The following is a 22,813-nucleotide window of genomic DNA, read 5'->3' on the forward strand; positions in this document are numbered from 1 at the left end:
AGGGCTACTGAGAAATTGCCAAGGAGCTTGGTGAAAAAATGTCCTCTGTTGGAGCAATCATTAGAAAATGGAAGAAGCTAAACACGATGGTCAATTTCAATCGGAGTGGAGCCCCATGCGAGATATCACCTCGTGGGGTCTCAATGATCCCTAGAAAGGTGAGGAATCGGCCCAGGACTACACAACAGGACTTGGTCAATGACTTGAATAGAGCTGGGACCACCGTTTCCAAGGTGACTGTTGGTAATACACTAAGACGTCATGGTTTGAAATCATCCATGGCACGGAAGATTCCCCTGCTTAAACCAGTACATGTCAAAGACCGTCTTAAGTTTACCAATGACCATTTGAATGAAAGAAAGGAGTAAAGGGAGAAGGTTTTGTGGTCAGATGAGACCAAAATGTAACTTTTTGGTCATATTTCAACTAACCTTGTTTGGAGGAAGACGAACGATGAGTTCCATCCCAAGAACACCATCCTGTACTGTGAAGCATGAGGTTAGGGTTAGGCTTTGGGGGTGTTTTTCTGCCCATGGGACAGAACGACTGCACTGTATCAAGGAGAGGATGATCATGGTCATGTACAGTGAGATTTTGGGGAACAACAGCTTTCCCTCAGTCAGAGCATTGAAGATGGGTCGTGGCTGGGTCTTTCAACATGACAATGACCCGAAGCACAGAGCCAGGAAAACCAAGGAGTGGCTCCGTAAGAAGCATATCAAGGTTCTTGCGCAGCCTAGCTAGTCTCCCGACCTAAACCCAATAGAAAATATTTGGACAGGGTTCATACTCAGTCTGACCCAAAAAAATTTAAGGGCTTTTTAGGGGCATTCTTAGGGGCTGACACGAAAAATTTAGGGCTGACACGGAAAAAATTTAGGGCCGACACGTAAATTTTAGGGCCATTGTGGGAAATCAAGAGTAAGAAAAAAAGACTCACCCAATGGTGCCATTAACCGTTCTTGGTTCATCAAATGTTCCAGTATCTCAGTACCTGTGACAGTGATCACCTGTCGCCCCTTGTGGTAGTTCTCATTGATATGACCATTGTCAACGTCTTCACATAACAGTATACAGAAAAACAGATTCTAACTACAATTGCAACTATATACACACGTCTTCTGCTGATGTCTGCCTCAGCACCCCTACTCTAGCTCCTTGAGCCTACCCAGTGCCTCCTCTATTTGTTGCTGCAGAGGTGCCAAAGTGGCTCTCTTGTCCTTTGCTCTGCCTCTGAGTGCATTGGTCTCAGTGACAAACCTCAGATTCCTCTTTTCTTCTGCCTCCTGACAATACCTGTCAGCCTTCTCAATAAGCGTTGATATGTCAGTCTCTATTCTGGCTTTTTTGGCTTTGAGGCAGTAGAGATGAAAAGTGGGCAGCGATGCCAAATGTAGCCAGGTACGAAGTCTTCCTTTCCCCACAGTGGTAGTTTTTAGCAATCTTACTGTCTGTGAACATGACTGCAAACACTTTCGAATTATTTTCACAAGATTTGTAACTGTAATGGCTGCAGATCACTTTTAAAGTCCACACGATCTCTGCCTTTAACGAGTCCGTCTTCGTCTATTGAACTACGTTCATAAAGCCTGACTTCTGGCTGGTTGAAGTCGATGGCTGGACAACTGTAGGTGCGCATGCACTGCTAGTACCACTGCCTGAAGTTGATGCTTCACTATCTTGATATTTTACAAACAAATTCATACCAACGGAAGATGAGAGAGTCTTCGCCAAATCAGCGTGTCTCCTGTTTTTCCGGTGTGACTCCAGCGCTTTGACGCCCATCTTTTCAAGCTGGTAACTCTGCTTGCACAGATGGCAGTAAAAGATGTGCCGATCTTTTAGATCTCGACGAACCCAGCTTCCAAACTCCTTACTTTTAACCCAAGCTTCTTGAAAAATGCACTTCCCCGTGATACAAGTTGGATCGATGAAAGAACTTTGCTACGTCGTAACGAAGATGAAGTGAAATGCCTACTTACGGAAACAATGGAATATCGACAAGATGGCGACTAGTTGTCAACACGGTGACTTCAGTTGACAGTTTCCGGCTGTTTTGGACGCCAGACGGATCACTGTTTTTTTTAAAAATAAGATTAATTTATTTTTTAGGGAGAATTTTGGCGGAAGAGGTCCTCCCTTTGATTTTTTTTTATTTAAGGCCTTTTAGGGGCTTGACCGGTTTTTGCGGATTTTAAGGACTTTTAGGAGCCCCTAAATGCACCTTTGAAAATTTAGGGGTTTTAAGGGACTTTTAGGGCCGCATGCGAACCCTGTTGGAGGGAGCTGAAACTCTGTGTTTCTCAGCGACTGAACTCGAGAAGATGTGTGTGGAGGAGTGGGCCAAAATGGACCTTTCCGACCTGTCAATCACTTGTACAATAATAGTCAATCAGGTAGCCGCATTGTCTTAATCCCTGACTTGACCCGTCCCTCTCCTCTGTCCCACAAACAATGCTGGTTATCGGTTGTGTGCGCTTGGGAAAGTTAATGCTACAAAGAAAATGGTACTCAGATGTGTTTGGGGAACTGCAATTCTGATGAAAGATATCCTGCTAGGTTACAAGGGGCCCGGTTGATTAATTTTCAAAAGCCTAAAACACAGTTAACGTGTCTATGGTGGTTTAAGGCTTGCGGAAGACCGTACGTACAACTAAATGTGAACAATAACAAAGACAAGGCTGTACGTAAGCACGTTGTTAGTGTCACAGACCTGCTGAATGAAGTGTGTAATGTTTTATGGGGATAGTGATATGTAAACGCCTGATGTCGTGCAAGAGAAATGTCTATTTGCCTATTTGTATCACATCAGACTTTTAAGACAGAGCACTGGATTCGATTACAGGCCAAGTGAAACTTTTTCATCTGGTTGACTACGGTACTGACTGAGTTAATCACCATTGTTTAAATGTCTCAGGATCTTTTCAAGTAAAAAGAACCCTGCTTTACATGTGCAGTACGAGTCCACTATTTTATCCTGGTGGATTTCAATATGAAGTTTGTGAGGCGTCAAACTATTTTGCATCGATTGCCAACGTTTCGCTGTAACATACATATCCTTGTACATATCCTTGCGTGAAATAGTTGAGACCTCGCTGTAGAACTCTCTTGGATAAGTCTGACGCACTTGGCAAAAAAGATACCGCAATATTATCTGGAATACGCGATCGAGCATCGACTTCAAACCTGTTCAGTTCAGTCGCCATTTTGGAAGCTTGTGGGGCATGGCAAATGTAGCTAAGGGGGCGGAGCTTAAGATCGCCAGTCGGAAAGCTCCATCACTCCTGCATTGTGTGGAAACCTAGTGAACAACTACAGGAAAGGTTTGACCTCTGTAATTGCAAACAAAGGCTACTGTTTTCTCAGGTGTTCAAATTCTTATTTGCAGCTGTATCACAAATTGGAAGCCTCCTCGATTTGTTGTCACCAGTTTGGGAATCGGAAGCCAACCAACAGCTGTATTACGCAAATAAATCGTTAAAATAAATCATACATTGATAATTATAGATTATCTGTCTCACAGTGGACATGCACCTACGATGATAATGAAAAAGACCCCTCCATGATTTCTAAGTGGGAGAACATGCAATATAGCATGGTGTTCAAAACTTATTTTCTTCACTGTCGTTGTTCCGACATGAACGGCGTTCAACCTAAAGCCTGTGGACTACGGCAACACCACTAGGACAAACCTTCTCGGCGTCATTTGCGTTGCCCACACGACAGGAATCACATGTACAGTATGTCGTTATAAGGGCCCTGCGACCCATATGCAACCATCAAAAGAGCCAGGTATGGCTCGCGAGCCATAGTTTCCCGAGCCCTGTGGTAGCAGTGGATGACTAATGGAGAGCACCGCTTCCAGGTGAATCCGCCATGCAACTTTTCGGGAAGTCATTGGATGACTCTGCAAATATGGGCTTCCGTAGCAACCAAAACCATCCTGTCGGGATTCAGAAAGGCTGGAATAGGTTAGTTGTAACTGTAACTGACGATGAGTCTGACGTAAGTGACGTAGAAGAGGAAGTGCCGCATCTTCTACCTCTGGAGTTAGCGGAGTTGATGAAAAGTGACACAGAGGATGAAGATTTCATTGTTGTTCTTGGTGTTGATTTTATCAAATAAATTTCCCCCCAAAATAAGACTTATTCTCCAGTGTGACTTCTAAATATTTTTAATGCTTTATATTGCTGGTGCGATTTGTACTCCGGAGCAACCTACAGTCCGGAAAATATGGTAACAGTTTATCGGTTTAAACATTAAATAACTTGTCTTCAATTACATGGAGGTTGAACCTGATTTGCAAATCATTGTATTCTGTTTTTAGGCACGTTTAACACAACATCCTAAGGTCATTGGAAATGGGTTTGTACTCCTGCAATGAACTTTTTTCTTTTTCAACATATGGACAATTTTAGAGGGGGCGGACGGTAAAGCGACTCGTTAGAACGTTAGCCTCAGAGGTCTGAGGTCCGGGGTTCAAAACCCAGCCCCGCCTGTGTGGAGTTTGGAGATTTTCCCCGTGCCTGCTTGGAGTTTCTCCAGGCACTCTGGTTTCCTCACGCATCCCAATGACATGCATTAATTGGAGACACTAAATTGCCCTAAATTGTGATTCTGAGTGTTCACGGTCGTTTATATCTATGTGCCCTGCGATCAGCAGGTAACCAGATCAGTGTATCCCACCTCCTGCTTGAAGATAGCCGGGATAGGCCCCGCGGTCCCCCGACCCTTGTGAGGATAAGCGGCTCAGAAAATATGGATGGATAGAGAAAGATACATATCTACACAGTTCAATTTTTTTAGATGATTAAACACTCAATTTTTCAACAGATTAAAGTTTGAACTCCTCTCCCCTCTGCCTCATTTCACTCTGTGTGCGACCACACCCCGGACGATCTATGACTGGTCGCTATAACGTTTAAACATGCCTTCAAAATAAGATACAGATACACCACGAAAATAAATTTAAAGTTCATGATAATTTTAACTCACCATAACGCTAACACCTGAGCTTGTTTCTCTGCAACGAGATGGTCCCATCTGCGGGGAATGGGAGACATTGACTCCCGAAATGTCTTGCTTATGTCCAGTTTATCACATTGTTTTGTTTGCTGTCACTCCAGAAAACTCCACTTCACACAGATAAGATGTCAGAAATGGCAGAATTTTCAGTGCCTTACTTTAACCCAAAACATGGGCAGAGTCGTCTCAAAAATACATTTAAAGCCACTGTCGTTTGCGATCTCTAGAAGTTGATCTTGTTGTTGCACAGACATGCTGGATTCACCTTGTTTGTTGATAAATGGGTCACAGATCCATCCCTTGGGAGTTTTTGGGTCCTTTTTGGATGGGAAGTAGCCCTCGAACTCTTAATAGCAAAGACAAGTGATGGTGCACCAGCTGAGAGAATAGTGCCGACTAGAGTAGAATAGTGGCCAGTGGCGCCTTTTTTTCTGAGAGAAATCTTTACAGTCCATTGAGTCAAGAGGCCAGGGCCCTGACGGGGTTGAGGGCACCCCGGCAGGTGCAGGGAGTCGGGGCAAAGGGCACCGGTCCCGCCGTGGGGGGTGGGCCAATCCCAAACGACGAGGGCATCAGTTCTTCCTTGGGGGCACACCTGAGGCCGAGCATGACCTACCAAGTCAACGTTGACGTGGTCGAACCTCCTCTCGGGACAGCAAAGCACTCCACAGGGACTTTTGTGTGGCGGTGCACCTTAGCACGGTAACAGGCCACGCACGAGTCGACCCAGGTCTGTGCCCTGTGGTCCAAGGCCTGGTCCACGCTCATACGGGATTAGTCAAGACCCAGAAGCACAGTGCTGACGACAGCCCTGGAGTGGCAGTCCGCGACCACATTGGATTTGCTGCTGTCGAATGTCTGTAGTGTACTCTGAGATGACAGTTGCCATTGCTGGCGGGCAGACCACAGCTCGGCCACCTTGGACATGGCGACAGTGAGGGGTTTGTGGTCCACATATGCCGTGAACTCACAGCCTTCCAGTAGGGAACGGATGTTGCGGATCGCCAGCCAGAGGCCGAGGAGCTCCCTATCGAATGTGCTGTATTTGCGTTCCCTGGGGACCAACTGATGGCCGAAAAAGGCAAGCGGTTGCCAGGCGCCGTCGACCCAATGTTTGAATACGGCCCCAACGGCATAGCCCGATGCGTCAGTAGTGAGAGCGACGGGGGCCCCCTGGGACGGGTGGGCCAGCATAGTGGCACGACACAGCGCGGCCTTCGTAGCCCCAAAGGCTTCCACCCTCTCAGCTGTCCATTCAATGTCCTGGTTGGGGGCCATGCCCTTTAGAGCCTCATACAGCGGGCGCATGGTGTGGGCCGCCCGGCGGATGAACCTGTGACAGAAAGTCACCATCCCCAGAAACTTTCGGAGCCCCTGAGCCGAGCGAGGTCGGGGAAAAGCGGAGACGGCCTCCACCTTTGATGGAAGGGGGGCGGCGCCGATTTTGTCGATGAGGTGCCCGAGGAACTCGATGGAGGGCACCCCAAAAACACACTTTGCTGTGTTGACGATCAGGCCATGGCGCTCGAGTCTCGCGAAAAGATCCCGAAGGTGCCTCAGATGTTCTTCCTCCGAGGAGCTGGCGACGAGGATGTTGTGCAGATAGACGAACACAAAGGGCAAGTTTCTGAGCACCGAATCCATTAAACCTTGGAAAGACTGGGCCGCGTTTTTGAGTCCAAACGGCATACCTCAGAAACTCGAACAGGCCAAACGGCGTGACGACAGCCGTTTTGGGAAGCTCTGAGGGGTGCACGGGGACCACGCACCAGGTCGACCTTGGAGAACAGGCCTTTGCCCGCCAGGTGGGCTGAGAAGTCCTGAATGTTGGGGACAGGGTAACGGTTGGGTGTAGTGGCGTCGTTAAGGCGGCAGTAGTCACCCGTCCTCTGGTCTAGGGACGAAGTGTAGCGGCAAGGCCCACGGGCTATCCAAGCGGCGGACGATGCCCAGGCGCTCCATGTTAGCAAACTCGGACTTAGCGACTGCTAGCTTCTCGGGGTTGAGCCGTCGGGCTCCAGTGTGAATCGGGGGGCCCTTGGTCTCGATGTGATGCTCGACCCCACATTTATTAGTGGCAGTGGAGAAAGTGGGCCATGTCAAGCCGAGGAACTCACCAAGGAGGAGCTGATACTTTGTGCCATCCGGGAGTGAACTGGAGAGACCGCCATAAGTTACCTCGTTGCGGACACAGACAACTGAGGAGAAAGTCAGTGCGTCCACCAGACGGCCCTTCTTCACGTCTACAAGCAGCCCGTGGGCAGAAAAAAAATAAAAATAAAAAAATAAAAAATCAGCATCGAGGAGAGAGAACGAGACATCGGCAGTGACAAAGTCCCATGTAAAGCGCCGACCCCGAAACACAAGTCCACAGTCTTTATGCCATACGTGTGGATAGGGGAGCCAATAGCGGACAGTAGGGGTGGCCCCTGAGTCCCGTCAGCGGCGTCACCCGCAGTGGAGGTGAGGACGCTACTCTGGGCGTCGGTGTTGCAAAGGAATTTGTGCCCATGACGAAGAGCAGCCCGTTCTTCCCACCCGTGCTCCGTAGCGGCAGTGAGCTTTGGCGTTTCCCCGCTGCATCGTAGTTGCAAGGGGCGCGGCACCTCAGTGATCCAAGTGTTACGAGCGCTGTCTGAACATGTGGCGGCATGTGTCTGAGAAACAGTTCCATGAAAAGGAAGTTGGGCTCCTCCGCGCCCAGCACGTTTAGCATCATTTCCATGTGTTCGGAAGGTTTACTGTCCCCCAACCGTGAAAGCTCGAAAACCTTGAGGAGGTGAGCCTTGAGCCCAGCATATTTACCTTGGGCAGGGGGAGATGTGATGAAACTCACTGCTTCGGCCGCCGTTGAGCTCCTGAGGGCTGAGACAACATGGTAATAACGCACGGTATCATTCGAGATCCCGTGGAGGGCAAATTGAGCCTCCATCTGCGCGAACCACGCTGTCGCGGATGTCTCTCAAAACTCTGGCAATTTGAGGATAGCGGTTGCCATATTCGGTTCAGTCTCGGAAACGCCGGGACTGATGTCGGGGTCACCAGTGTAGCGCCGAAGAAACGGAGTCGAGGTGGAGTGTTGAACACAGGAGCAAACCTCGTTTCATTGAAGACATCGACAGTGTGAACCCATTACGGCGGGAACTTTTGAACACGACACAAGAACATCCGTGCGGAACCTTGTAACCTAGCCCGAGGTCTTGTGGGTGAATTATGTAGACCACCACAATATATATATATATATATATGAGAGAGAGATCATGAAATACAAAAGTGACGATAAAATGTGTGATCTATACAGGGCCTGTGCTATAGATGGGCCTAATTGTATTCACAGTTGTCAATTATATAATATTTGAGAAATCTACGTCCAACTTACCTTTGTGTTTCCTGGTTTGGATACGCTCCTGAATAAGTGCACAGTACTTTGCCCGTAATGTCCACTTTTTGTATGTGTTCGGTTAGACATGTTGATACCGTTTTTGTTCCCATCTGCATGGTTACACTTTTGTTTAATCCATGCCCATCTGAAACAGTTTTTTACCCCGTCGTTTTTATCAATTTCCCTGGTATGATCTTCATCTTTCCGCTCCAAGACTTTTGTCATACTGGAAAACGTGCAGGCCCCTCGATAACATATGCGTACGTATGTCTATAATTTATATCTATGACGCAGTAAACAGAATACTTCTCTAAAAAATGTTAACATCAGAGTGAAAATACCGCCAAAATGCTGCCGGAATTCGGAATGATATTATAAACAACAAATTTAATACAAACAGCAATGCTGTAACACAGGTAGCAATGCTGTAAATAGGTAGCAATGCAGTTTTCCGCAATCACAGCAGTGATTAATTTCACGACGAGCGTTGCCGATAGATGTTGGCGGCCGGTCTTGATCACAGCCTCACCCTGCGTCAAGCCGTACCCCACCCCCCACAAATTTTCTCAACGAATCTACATGTTTAACAACAATGATCAAATTCTCACCCCTGCTACTCAAACCCTTAGCTCCACCCCGTGGTTCTCACGATAAATTTTATATGTGGTAGTATGAGGGCTGGATGACTTGCATGGCACAAGTCCACCAGCTCATGACCCGCAAAATAATAGGATGTTTCAAGTGCGATATAACCGTAAGACAGACACGCAAAACTTTCTCTCCTTTAAGATTTGTAAATTATTCGCATTGAACTATTTTTTGCTGAACAATAGAAATATGACCCACCTACTAGTCAGAAAAAGGCAGTTTCATATTTGTTTAAAAGCTTGAATCCAAAATATCGCAAATATTACAACTTCTCTTTCAGCTCCTAGGGATACTACTGAAAGTACAAATATTAAATGTCAATTCGCAAAACCTGTCTTGCCGCTCTCGATAACTTGGAATTAAACATTCAGCTTTTTTTTTTTCTTCATAGTATAGATGGTTCCATTGTTTCATCCTGAGGGTCACTGTTAAGATAATCAATTAATACCCTAATTATTCTCATTTCCTCTTAAAGTAGGGTTTTCTCAAAAAACACAAAACATTATAAATCATTAATAGAGTCATACTTACGTTGTCAGAGAATAATTCTGCTACCACCTTCAAGTGCTGGAGTGTGCTGCTATGGAAGCTTTTCAACATGAGGAGCTGTGAGAGAAAAACAAATTAAATTCTGAACTTGTTGACCAGTTTGAACTTCTCAAATTGAATGAAAAGGTGGCTCCTCCGTCATCCGTCATCTTTCATGATGTCACAGATGACTTCAGATAAGATGTCTTTTGTGAAGCCACCAAAGAAGCGTACCAGTGTTGGCAGAAAGATAAGTGGAATAATAAACTATAAAACCAGAAATGGAACTCTGTCCCGTATTGGATATAAATTCATGTAATTGATAAATTTAAGTCAGTCACTGATTATGTAGTGGTACACAATCCTGACTTTAGTGCATGCAGCGTGGGATCGATTCCCACTCAGTGATGATGTTGATATGTGCCCTGTGACTGACTGGCGACCAGCTCAGCGTGTAGGCCGCCCGATGTTAGCGGAGATAGGCACTCCCGGACCCTTGTGAAGATAAGCAGGTTGAAAAATGGAAATGTATCAAAAGAAATGTAAAATTTGAGTATTTGTCAGGGTGATTTTTTATATATATATATATATATATATATATATATATATATATATATATTTTTTTTTTTTTTTTTGAGCGGCTTGAATTCAGTGTGGGTCCACATTAACATGTACCGCTGTCAAGAACATGACTAGGAACAGAGAAGAATTAGTTCAAAAAGCAGAGTCAGTGTTGCCAACATAACGAGTGCGTCACTGTGTTTAGCGACTTATCAGAGTCCTCTAGCAACTGTTGTTCAGAAAACGCCAAGTGACATCAATTCCTAAGAAACAGACAACATGAGTGGAACCATTTTCACATTGATTTCAAAGATTCACATTGTGTTCTTTATAGAATGAAAGGAACCCCAACTAAGGCAATCACAGAGTCAATCACACTGATCATTGCCAAAGACATGGTACCCATTTATAAGATGCAAAAGTGGTTATTTATGGACATGTTGGAATCTTTTGACCCAAGGTCTTTGCTGCAAATATTTTTTCGAGGTCACAGTCCCTCACACCAGTAAAATTTTACATGAGAAAATGGTGAGAAAGCTGGAGGGGTGTGATATTACTCTTGACAAAAAAAAATATGGACAAGCGGAGCAATGGTGTTTGATAGCCTTTTTAATAAATAATATTGGGACATGGGGTTGTACTGTATATTCAAGTACACGACTTATGACCTCACTAGAGTTTGGGCTCTTTTATACACCTATGCTAAAAAATATTGTCACCCCTGGTGATTGTATGCTTTTTTTCTTCACTGACATAAAATGAGATTTCACTTTTCCTGTACCAGGTCAATGAACATTACCAAAATGATTTCTATTTGCTAAATGCCAGAATAATAAGAGGATTTTTGTGAGAAAAATATACAGTATATAACAATACAGTCAGGCTTAAAAATATTGCCATTGGTTGTTTGGCATTTGCGAAAGGCGAAGCTCTCAATTTACCAGTAAATCTACGTTCCGACCTTTACCTATGGGCATTAGCTGTGGGTCGTGACCGAAAGAACAAGATCCCGGATACAAGCGGCCGAAATGAGTTCCTTCCGCAGGGTGTCTGGGCTCTCCCTTAGAGAACGGGTGAGAAGCTCGCTCATCCGGGAGGGGCTCCGTGTCGGGCCGGAACTTCTCTGCATTGAGAGGAGCCAGATGAGGTGGCTGGGGCATCTGATTCGGATGCCTCCTGGACGCCTCTCGAGTGAGGTGTTCCGGGCATGTCCCACCGGAAAGAGACCCCGAGGACGACCCAGGACATGCTGGAGAGACTCGGTCTCTCGGCTGGCATGGGAACGCCTTGGGATCCCTCCGGAAGAGCTGGAAGAAGTGGCTGGAGAAAGGAAAGTCTGGGTATCCCTGCTGAAGCTACTTCCCTCGCCACCCGACCCGGAAAAGCGGTAGATAATGGATGGATGGATGGATGATTGGCATTGGGGCAGCACGGTGGAACAGCTACAGAGTGTTGGCCTCACAGTTATGAGGACCAGGGTTCAAATCCTAGCCCCGCCTGTGTAGAGTTTGCATGATCTACCTGTGCCTGCTTGGGATTTCCCTGGGCAATCCGGTTTCCTCCCAAATCCCAAAAACATGCATTAATTGGAGACTCTAAATTGCCCCTATGTGTGATTGGGTGTGCGACTGTTCCATGTCACCATGTGCCCTGCGATTGGCTGGCAACCAGTTCAGGGTGTAGCCTTCCTCCTGCCTGACCATAGCTGGGAATGGCTCCAGCACTCCTGGGACACTCATGAGTATAAGCGGCTTCGAAAATGGATGGATGGATGTTTGGCGTTGGTTTTATTATTTATTATTCTTGAGCACCAATGTAGGTGTTTGTCACTAAACCCTTAGGTGGCAACAATGCAATAAACATGCCCATTCTGCCAGAAATCAAAAAGTAGAGATGAACAAGAAAAATTACATCATAGAAAATAAAAACGGAAATACAAGACTGAATATTGAGAATACCACATCAACCAAAACCAGTTGTCCAAAATCGGTAGTCTTGACAGCAATGACGGGCCCTCTTTTTGGAATATTTGATCGTATCACTAAAAGCCCATACAAGCTTCTCAAATTCCAAGGGTGAAGTAAGTAATTTGAGATGTTTTTATTGTTTTCCATGGCCAATTGACATATCAGGGTTCCATCGATGATTATTTTTGATTGTGGCCGTCCACAAGCTAAACTCAAACTGAACGGACTGAGACTTGAACCTTATTCTTCTTCTTTTCCTTTCTGCTTGTCCCGTTAGGGGTCGCCATAGCATTTCATCTTTTTTCATCTAAGCCCATCTCCTGCATCTTCCTCTCTAACACCAAGTGTCCTCACGTCTTACCTCACAACATCCATCAAACGTCTCTTTGGTCTTCCTCTCGCTCTTTTGCCTGGCAGCTCCATCCTCAGCACCCTTCTACCAATATACTCTCTTACCTGTGGACATTTACAAACCATCGAAGTCTGCTCTCTCAAATCTTGTCTCCAAAACATCTAACTTTGGCTGTCCCTCTAATGAGCTCATTTCTAATCCTATCCAACCTGGTCACTCCGACCGAGAACCTCAGCATCTTCATTTTTCCTACCTCCACTTCTGCTTCCTGTTGATTAAGTGCTATATTCTCTAATCCATAAATCATGGCCGGCCTCACCACTGTTTTATAAACTTTGCCCTTCATCCTAGCAGTGACTCTTCTGTCACGTAACACACCAGACACCTTCTGCCACCTGTTCCAGCCTGCTTGGACCCGTTTCATTGCTTCCTTACCACACTCATCATTGCTCTGGATTGTTGACCCAAAGTATTTGAAGTCGACCACCCTTGCTGTCTCTTCTCCCTGGAGCCTCACTCTTCCCCCTCCACTCTTCACAATCAAGCACATATATTCTGTTTTACTTTGGCTAATCTTCATTCCTCTCCTTTCCAGTGCATGAATCCATCTTTCTAATTGTTCCTCCACCTGCTCCCTGCTTTCACTGCATGTCACAATATCATCTCCGAACATCAAGGTCCAAGGGGATTCCAGTCTAACCATCTGTCACCCTATCCATGACCACAGCAAACAGCAAGGGGCTCAGAGCTGATGCAGTCCCACCTCCACCTTAAATTCTTCTATCACACCTATGGCACACCTCAACACTGTTCTGCTGCCCTCATACATTTCCTGTACTATTCTAACATATTTCTCTGCCACACGAGACTTACGCATGCAGTACCAGATTTCCTCTCTTGGTAATCTGTCTTTCTCTAGATCCACAAAGACACAATGTAGCTCCTTCTGACCTTCTCTGCACTTTTCCACTAGCATCCTCGAGGCTAATAATGCATCTGTGGTACTCTTTCAAGGCATGAAACCATACTGTTGCTCGCAGATACTTACGACTGTCCCGAGTCTAGCCTCCACTACCCTTTCCCATAACTTCCTTGTGTGCCTCATCAACTTTATTCCTCTATAGTTCCCACAGTTCTGCAAATCACCTTTGTTCTTAAAAATGGGAACGAGCAAACTTTTTCTCCATTCTTCTGGCATCTTCTCGCCTGCTAGAATTCTGTTGAATAAGATGGTCAAAAACTCCACAGCTATCTCTCCAAATTGTTTCCATACCTCGACTGGTTGGTATTAGAACCAACTGCGTTTCCATTTTTCATACTCTTTAGTGCCTTACTAACTCCCCCTTACTAATCATTGCCACTTCCTGGTCCTTCACACTTGGCTCTTCTGCTTTTAATTTTCTTCATTCATCAACTTCTCAAAGTATTCTTTCCATCTGTTTAGCACACTACTGGCACCAGTCCACACATTTCCATCTCTATCCGTAATCACCCTTACCTGGTGCACATCCTTCCCATCTCTATCCCTCTGTCTGGCCAACCTGTAGAGATCCCTCTTTTGTGTCCAACCTGGTGTACATGTCGGCATATGCTTTTTGTTTAGCCTTCGCCACCTCTACCTTTGCCCGAAGTCACATGTCAATGTATTCATTTTACCTCTCCTCAGTCCTCTCAGTGTCCTGCTTCTTCGCTCATCTCTTTCCTTGTATGACTTCCTGCAATGAGGCATGTGAGTTCACTGAAAAATAAAAAAAAGACTGAAAAATAGCCGGGGTCTCGGGGCTGCAAGCATGATCCAAGGATGATTAAAGGATGATCACCAATTTTAACTTGCAAGTTTTAAAAATTGTATTATGAATGAAATATATCTAGTACATTTATAAGTAAATGCTATTCTGTTTTCAAAATGTACACAATATGATCGTTCATTATTTAGGTGCATACCTTTACCCCAAAAAAATTACAAATTCAAATTCAACCAAGTAAACTACTAGAAGTGAAACTAAATTGAATTCAGATTTGCATCATGGCAGGCAAGGGTGCTTTCATAGAGTATATATTGTATCCATTCAAAAACATTTTAATGGACCTTTCCAACCTGTCAATCACGCATAAAATAATAGCCAAACACATTTACATTCCCATCAGAACATTTTTGTTTTTGTAAACTTAGAATGAAAATGTCAACAAACAAAAAAAAATACATTGCTAACCAAACCAAGGCAACTATGAACTATAAATTTGAAAGGTCACTTCCAATTTTGGTTCATTTGTTTGTTTGTTTTTAACCCATAATGATATCCCTGTCTTTTTTTCTTGGTGTAAAACTGAATAATTGCTTTCAGAATATCATTAGCAATGCATGTTGAAAGCTGAATGATGCTCCCAAACAGTTTTAAGGTTAATGTTATGTTTCCTCCTATATTTAAAATACAGAATTAGCTTTTTGTGCACTGTATTGTCTGTGCTTTCATCCTCGATCAGGCTGTGCCAGGGTGGAATTTTAACATTATACACAATATCATCCTGTACTTTCTATTTTGGCTTCAGACCAGACCTTTTATAAAAAAAAAAAAAAAAAAAAAGAGAAAATCTCATCCAGTTTCACCACTTTTTCTTCCATTATTTACATACCCCAACATTCATTTTTTTTAACTTTTACCATAATTATCAAGAGTGAACATAAACAGCATGTCTAACTCTCTTTGCTCTACATTGCCCAGACTGTGTTGCTAACTAAAGCACTGGTGGTGGATGGTGTTTGTAATTATTAGTGTACCCTTCTAATAGCTGGAGAGGGGGTGGTGTCAGGTAAACTAGGAAGTAGAAGTAGGCTGAGCAGCAGACCGTGTGCTTACGTGTAAAAAAAAAAAAAAAAAGATGTCAGACTGGTTCACTGCACTGAATCGTTTATGTGTGCAAAGAATATGCAACAAGTGCCTAATTGCATTTGTCAAGACTACAAAAAATAGGCGACGTCTTTCAATATCTATGTATTTCTACTCTGAACAAATTTTACGAGCGAGATTTTTTTATGCTCGACTATGCAGATTTGAGAGTGTGATGGCGTGCGGGCGTTCCCGTCAAATCACAGTGACTGCAAATGGCCCCATAAACTGCCTCGTGTTCTCATTCATTTCAATCAACAGATCAGATTTTATACCTCGCTTGCAAAAGTAAATGAGTGTGGATTCTGGCACGGGTTGTGGTCGGAATATTGCAATTGTAATACATGCAATTTAAAAGGACGGAATTCCGCCTAAAACGGGGGGGGGGGGTCACCTCTCTGTGAAATTTGGGGTTCCACAACCAAGTCTCCTTCTTCACTTTCCTACCAGAAGACACCCTAAGTAGTCTCTTGCCCATCTCTCTGGCATGTCAAAAATATGGAATACAATCCATACCAAGAAATAATCCTATGAGCAAGAGGACAGGCATGTTGAGTTTGCGGTCATGTTCAAGTCAAATAATGAGAACATATCCTGGTCTTCTATCAGGATGACCCTAGAGCCTAAAAAATATGATGTACCATGGCCAGATGACATCAAATCGTGCTTCATATTCAGATGTGATCTGACTGAATGAAAAAAAGACTGAAAAATACCCGGTAGTCTGGGGGCTGCAAGCATGATCAAAGGATGATCACAAATTTTAACGTGCAAGTTTTATAAATTGTATGATGAATGAAATATATCTAGAACATTTATAAATAAATGCTATTCTGTTTTCAAAATGTACACAATAAGATCGTTCATTATTTAGCTGTATACCTATACTCCAAGAAATTATAAATTCAAATACAAATTCAACTAAGTAAACGACAAATTCAGATTTGAATCATGGCATGCAAGTGTGCTTTTATAGCATGTACATCATATCCATTCAAAAACGTTTTAATTTTTTGTTTTGGTAAATGATTGAAACGCATGAATTTGACAATTATTAACGTCATGTGTCGTTATCAGCAAATAAGACATTTTTACAAGTAATTGCTTCTGAACTTTCACCTCGTTAATGATTACCCTGTCTGCAACTGGGGTTGTTGTTGGCCTTGGGTTGACATCTTAATGTACCACCTTTGCAATTTAAAAAGACGAAATTCCGCCTATAAGCGGAAAAATCACGTCTGATATTGTAACTGCTGTGGTAAACAAATTTAGAGAGGAAACGAAAACAATTGGAAGTTGTTTACTCAAAGAAATACGAACACGTACATGAGTCTTGATTTTGGTTGGTCTACAAAAAAATCCATCAACAGTTCATGGGATATGGAGTCTGGTCAGTCAACTTTTCAGGTCACAATGTCTCTCACAAAGTTCCTTCTGCTGTCACAGGCTACTCGCTTTCACAACCTGGGTACAAGACCAGGCCATCATCAAGACTGACTGGCAGCAAACAGAGAACTTCAGGATGAGTGTGAACATCTGTCACACATTTCTAACCCAATGACAAAATGGGTGAACACTATCTCTTTTAGGGAAACGCTGCAATTTCTGGTATCAGTGCAGTATATGTCAAGCAAGTCATCTACATACTGTATGTCATAAATATATGGGCAACATGTCATGCCATGGAAAATTATGCAAGGAAAATGCAGATTTATACTGGAAAAGACCACTCAAAAACAAACAAGGGAATCTTGTCATTTCACAGATGAATGTAGGTTTCAAGCGTAACGTGATAATTTCTTCACCTCCTGTGGTCGTGGTGAGCAGCTGCTTCCCCTAGAAACAAGCCAAAAAAACCCATCTGATGGAATCACTATTGTGGTATTGTTCTTGTTAGTCGTGTTTATATATCTATATATATATCCTTTCACAATTAAAGTGTTCCATGGTCAAGTGTGACCGGTAACAACACGTTACATTTTGTGACTGCATTGAAAATGTCAATGGTTTCAAAGCTAATGTCCAAAATCATGATTTTTTCCAAAGTACTCTATGATAAACAGTATACCATGCGTCATCTGAATACTGTTGAATACGACTGAATTCTGTAGTACGACTATAAAATATTTCAGAAAGGTTTCTTAAAACTTGCTTTCCAGTGTATACATAAGATCAGATCAATGGATAGGTTTTCAATTACGTTACCACAGTCCCTTAGACTAGGGGTGTCAAACTCGAATTCACAGTGAGCCAAATTTTTCAATTGAACAAAGCCGCGGGCCAAGGTTGAACAAAGGAACCCTTTAATATGGAACCAAACAAGTGTGTAATACTTGTAATAACAGCGGGCCAGCTCTAATATTAATTTGAAATTGCCTCGCTGGCCAGTTTGACACTTTTGTCTTAGACCAATCGGATAAATTAACGATAGAAAAAAACTTCATGCTTCACCTATCACCTGTGTTCTCTGACCTCTATGACACACAAGATGACCTAATTTGAAACCTATCCATACTTCGACCAGGCGAATAAAAACATGTACTGTACCGTCCAAAACTTCCAATATTCAACAAAACTGAATTCCGTGAAGACGTATAACTCAACAAGTAGTTGTTGTTTTTTTCTGACTGGGTAAAACAAATTGTTTAACAATAATGAACACAACGGTAAAATGCATTGTGATCGTATGAGGTCGTTCCACATTAGGTGTCGTTACATCACTTTTAGCTTTTGAAATCAATACGTTTTTGTTGTTGATTTGTTTTTTTTTTTCAGCTATGCTAGCAGTGTTTGACTTACGCAAATTGGTTGCGGGCCAGGCGCCTTTATCAAGATGACTGTTAAATACCAAGCGAAACACGAACGCAGCAAGAAAATGCAGCCTCTAATTTTTGAACACAAAATCACCGCGCTTCCGGGTCGCGTCCACGAGGACCCAATTGGAGGAGTTCTTTCTCCTTCGTTCAAATTTCCGGCAGTATAAAACCCTACATGGCTTTTTACTGCTCACCTCAGATACTATGCTTAACGGAGGATTCCTCACCCCATCTTTACATCTTTGTCTTGGATACAGCTCTCAATCATACGGAGCCCCAACTCGTTTCTGCGAACAACCTACAAAATTCTGCGTACAAACAACTAATTTGTACGCAGAATCAACGAATTTGTATGCACAAACTACGACTTCGTGCACAAGAATCACCCATTCTTCCATTTTCTGAGCCGCTTATTCTCACATGGACCACGGGACTGTTGGATCCAAACCCACTTTTCACCGGCCAGGTAGCGGGGTCCACCCTGAACTGGTTGCCAGCCAATCACAGGGCACACAGAGACAGACAACAGTCGGATTTACAATCACACCTAGGGGTAATTTACAGTGTCCAAATAATGTTACATGTTTTTGGGATGTGAGAGGAAACCGGAGTGCCCGGAGAAAACCTATGCAAGGACGGGGAGACCATGCAAAGTCCACACAGGTGGGGGTGGGATTGAACCCTGGACCTCAAAATTGTGAGGCCAGCATATTACAGCTGCTTCACCGTGCCGCCATATACAGGGTGTTCCAAAAAAAATTATACACATTTTAAATAATCGTAAACTTGATATTTATTATTATTATTAGCTTCTTCTTTTCCTTTCGGCTTGTCCCGTGAGGGGTCGCCACAGCGTGTGATCTTTTTCCATCTAACCTATCCCCTGCATTATCATTTGAATATTTTTTAACAAGTAAAAGTATTTACAAATATCATTATTTAAAGTGTGTGTAATTTTTGTGACACCATATAATTCGCGGGATAATAAAGCTTATAAATAGTATCGTTCAACCAATAGTAGTTTGTATGAAATCAATGCAAAAGAACCGGAATCTAATCGACCCATCGACTGTGCTCGCTCGGCTTCTAATGTCTGATCATTGACTTAACTCGCAGTTAAGTGGGGCGTACTGTGCTGTGTTTGAAAGACGCATTTCTGTTGTGAGCGTCGCTGAAAATGCGCAAATTAAACGAAAATTGAAGCTGCCAGTTTGATTTAGAGTCTTCAAACAACGATGTCTAATGCATAAGTAAATGGGTAAGTTGAATGCTTAGTCAGAAAAGGGCAAAACAATTATAGAATTTTGTTGCCGGCAAGCTTTGAGTTAGCCTAGAGGCTAACACTAGCTAACACTAACACATTTATTGTACAAGTGACTTGCTGACTAACGTGACATTTGCATTCACGGAGAAGCTGAAGGCGCAATTTCAATTGTTATAAATAATAGCGCTTATTTGAACTCCGAAGTGCTTGACGTGGAAGGGAATTTATTTCCCGTTATGCGAACGGAGGACAAGGACTGTGAGTGTCATGTAGCTGACAATTCGAAAGGGTTTATTTGTGCTGTATGTTAATAAGGTTCACATTGAGTGGTTTCAAACGTACGCACGCACACACAGCACTCCGGAATGTTAGTCACGCTACGGCTAGTTTTGGTCACATGACAAGTCTGGTGACGTGATGCCTTCACTTCTGCAATTTTTTTTATCGACATTTGATGCTCGCAAATGCCGTCACGTCCAATTTTCGGACAGTTCTTAAAAGAGTAAGTGAAATATTTATTTGTTGTTTTTGTTTGAGTTTGTGACCCACTTGTTACGTGTATGGGGAAGAAAGTTGGTTGGTAGTACTCTTGATGAGGCTAACAAATCGATCAGCCCTCATAATTTATGTAGTATCTCCGTGTGGATGATTTTCCAGTTACGTTCTTGACCAATTGTTGCATTTTTTTTTTTGGGGGGGGGGACAGACACTTTCACGATAGGTGACGTCATTTTCAGGGCGTTATGGTAAACGTAATGTTCAGTTCTAGCATTTGCCAAGAACGTCAAAATTTGCGATATAACAGTAGATCATAAGGCCACTTTGTTTTATGTACATTTTGTAAGATGCATACTACAGAACAGCATTTTTCTCTACTGTACTTCAGTGTGAAGCAAATGTTTGTACATCTCTAATTTCATGTTTGCTGTGTATGTAATGCGTATGCTGTTCGTGTATATCATAACTTAAACCTCTGAGGAATTTACTCAAATAGACAATTGAATTTACTTCTTGGAAAATTACCAGACTTAGAAAAAAAACCCAAAGTGATTGAATCAATACATTTTGTTGTTTTCCAAATTATTTGCATTTAATTAACTCCTTTATTACAAGAGCCATCCATCCATTTTCTGAGCCGCTTATCCTCACTAGGGCTGTGTGTGTGCAGGGGACTATCCCATCTGACTAAGTATGAGTTGGAAGGGTTGCCTGTTAAGTGTGTGAAGCCTAAGCACCCTAAGAAAACTCATACTCCTCCAAGGAGGGCAAGCCAACTTCACACAGGAAGGCAATTTTAACCCTTAAAAAGAGGAAGCCTATGTGTTAACCACTTGGGCATCATGCTGCTCATTGTTGAGTTACTACATTGAACAGGGATGAGAATTTTCCGCAGATTCGCGGAATTCCGAGTTTTCTCAGATGAAAATGTCATTTTTGTGAAACGTGTAAATCCGTTGAGAAAATTTGTGTGTGTGTGTGTAGATGGGGGGGGGGTGTAGGCTACGGCTTGACGTGGGGTGAGGCTGTGATCAAGACCGGCCGCCAGCATCTATCGGGAACACTCATTGTGAAATTAGTCACATTTGTGATAGCGGAAAACGGAATTGCTATCTGTTTACGGCGTTACTATCTGTTTCCATTAAATTTGGTGTTTATAATGACAACATTCCGATTTCCGGCAGCATTTTGGTGGTATTTCATCGATATTTTCACTCTGTTAACATTTCATAGAGAAGCATTCTGTTTACTCCAGCATAGTCGTAACTTATAGACATACGTACACATATGTTATCAAGGGGTCTGCACGTTTGCCAGTATGGCAAAAGTCTGAGCGAAAAGATGAAGATTGTGCCAGGGAAATTGATAAAAACCACGGGGTAAAAAACTGTTTCGGATGGGCATGGCTTGAAAAAAGTGTAACCGTGCAGATAGGAACAAAAACTGTATCAACATGTCTAACCGAACACATACAAAAAGTGGGCGTTCCCGGCAAAGTGCTGTGCAATCTTGTGTTCCGATATGATCAATTGTGGAAGCCGAGGAGCAAAAAATATCCAGGAGCATATCCAAACCAGGAAACACAAAGGTAAATTGGATGTAAATTTCTCAAATATTATATAATTGGCAACTGTTAATACTTGGCAACTTGTCTGTAACACTGGCCCTGTAGATCACGCATTTTATCGCTCACTTTTACATTTCATGATCTCTCTCTCTATCTCTCTCATATTTATATAAACAAATTACTTATGTACTTATTTCTGAAGTATAACTTGCAAGTGCAGTAGCCTGTTTGATATAAATTTCACTCAGTTTACATTATGTCTGAAGTTTGGCAAAATTATTTGTTGTTCAAAATGTTATCATTGCCCTGTATTTACACTGTTAGAAGCAACCAGAGGTCGCCATTTAACAGTGTTTTATAAAAAAATTGCTGAAGGCAGACATTTTCAGTGTTGTTCCAAATTGGTCATTCTCATCCCTGATTGAAGCAATTTAACAAAATGTTATTTCCGAATTGCTGATAATTCGTTGCTGTCTTATGGTCTTCATTTTGTTCATTTTTGTTGTTGTTGAAGTATGATGGTTAACATTCCTGTGTCATATCTCTCGAGAAGGAGACTGCAGGAGATGGCCACCGGGGAGAATTCTCTGCCATCGTCCTCATCAGACTGGAGCGTCGAGCCACCGGTCATCTCGCCTGCCAGCCCTTCCCATCTGACTCACTTCAAGCCACTCACGCCGGAGCAGGACGAGCCTCCCCTGCGGTCCGCGTACAGCTCCTTTGTCAACCTGTTTCGTTTCAACAACAAAGGTTAGTAACAACACATCCCAACTCCACTGTCACCACGATGATCATTTGTGCTCAATGACAGATAATGTCCATCCCTAATAATTTATGTATAGATTACTTTTACTTACTGCAAAGGTGAGGGGTATTAATTGCAATCCCATGTACTGTTTCTTTTAACATCTCGGGGTGTATTCACAGAAGAAAAGTCCTTTGGTCAGTTTTTTTGGTCCAGACCAAAAGTGGATGTTTTTTCATTTGATAAGGTTTGCATTCACATTTGGAAGTGGACCAAGACCAAACTTGGTAGACTTCTCACCAACTTCTCACCAATAATTGGCATTATTTTTGCTGATTTGTTTTGATGTCATCAGATCATTGTCCACAGTTTATCAGAATCAAAAAACCGTTTAGATTTTGGTATAGAAGCATTTCAATATTTTTCTGCGAGTCTTATAACGTCCATCCATCTTCCGCTTCTTTGGGTCATGTCTTGGGGGCAGTAGCTTTAGCAGGGATGCCCAGACTTCCCTTTCCCTAGGCGCTTCATCCACCTCTTCCGGGGGGGATCCCAAGGCGTTCCCAGGCCAG

General features: G+C 43.2%; 2 protein-coding genes across 24 annotated transcripts in view; one reads left to right on the forward strand and one right to left on the reverse strand.

Moving 5' to 3' along the window:
• The window catches only part of LOC133511716 (gamma-crystallin M2-like), a 47,773-nt gene extending 29,119 nt beyond the window's left edge, over positions 1 to 18,654 (reverse strand). For 4 of the 22 annotated variants that reach the window (XM_061840561.1, XM_061840574.1, XM_061840578.1 and 1 more), the window contains exons 1-2: positions 18,151 to 18,353; positions 9,587 to 9,661 (exon numbers count right to left, since the gene is read on the reverse strand). In XM_061840561.1, coding sequence (XP_061696545.1) covers positions 9,587 to 9,655 — 69 coding nt within the window. In that variant the 5' untranslated portion in view covers positions 9,656 to 9,661; positions 18,151 to 18,353. The other 18 variants (XM_061840564.1, XM_061840575.1, XM_061840577.1 and 15 more) reach the window with 13 other exon arrangements.
• A 582-nt stretch (positions 18,655 to 19,236) lies between these two features.
• The window catches only part of pikfyve (phosphoinositide kinase, FYVE finger containing), a 66,531-nt gene continuing 62,954 nt past the window's right edge, over positions 19,237 to 22,813 (forward strand). Inside the window, exons 1-2 of one of the 2 annotated variants that reach the window (XM_061840873.1) lie at positions 19,237 to 19,425; positions 22,047 to 22,246. In XM_061840873.1, the coding sequence (XP_061696857.1) occupies positions 22,063 to 22,246 (184 nt within the window). In that variant the 5' untranslated portion in view covers positions 19,237 to 19,425; positions 22,047 to 22,062. The remainder of the gene's footprint in view (positions 19,426 to 22,046; positions 22,247 to 22,813) is intronic. The other variant, XM_061840872.1, reaches the window with a different exon arrangement.

This window comes from Syngnathoides biaculeatus, chromosome 14 (assembly GCF_019802595.1).
Source record: "Syngnathoides biaculeatus isolate LvHL_M chromosome 14, ASM1980259v1, whole genome shotgun sequence".
Classification (NCBI taxonomy): Eukaryota; Metazoa; Chordata; class Actinopteri; order Syngnathiformes; family Syngnathidae; genus Syngnathoides; species Syngnathoides biaculeatus.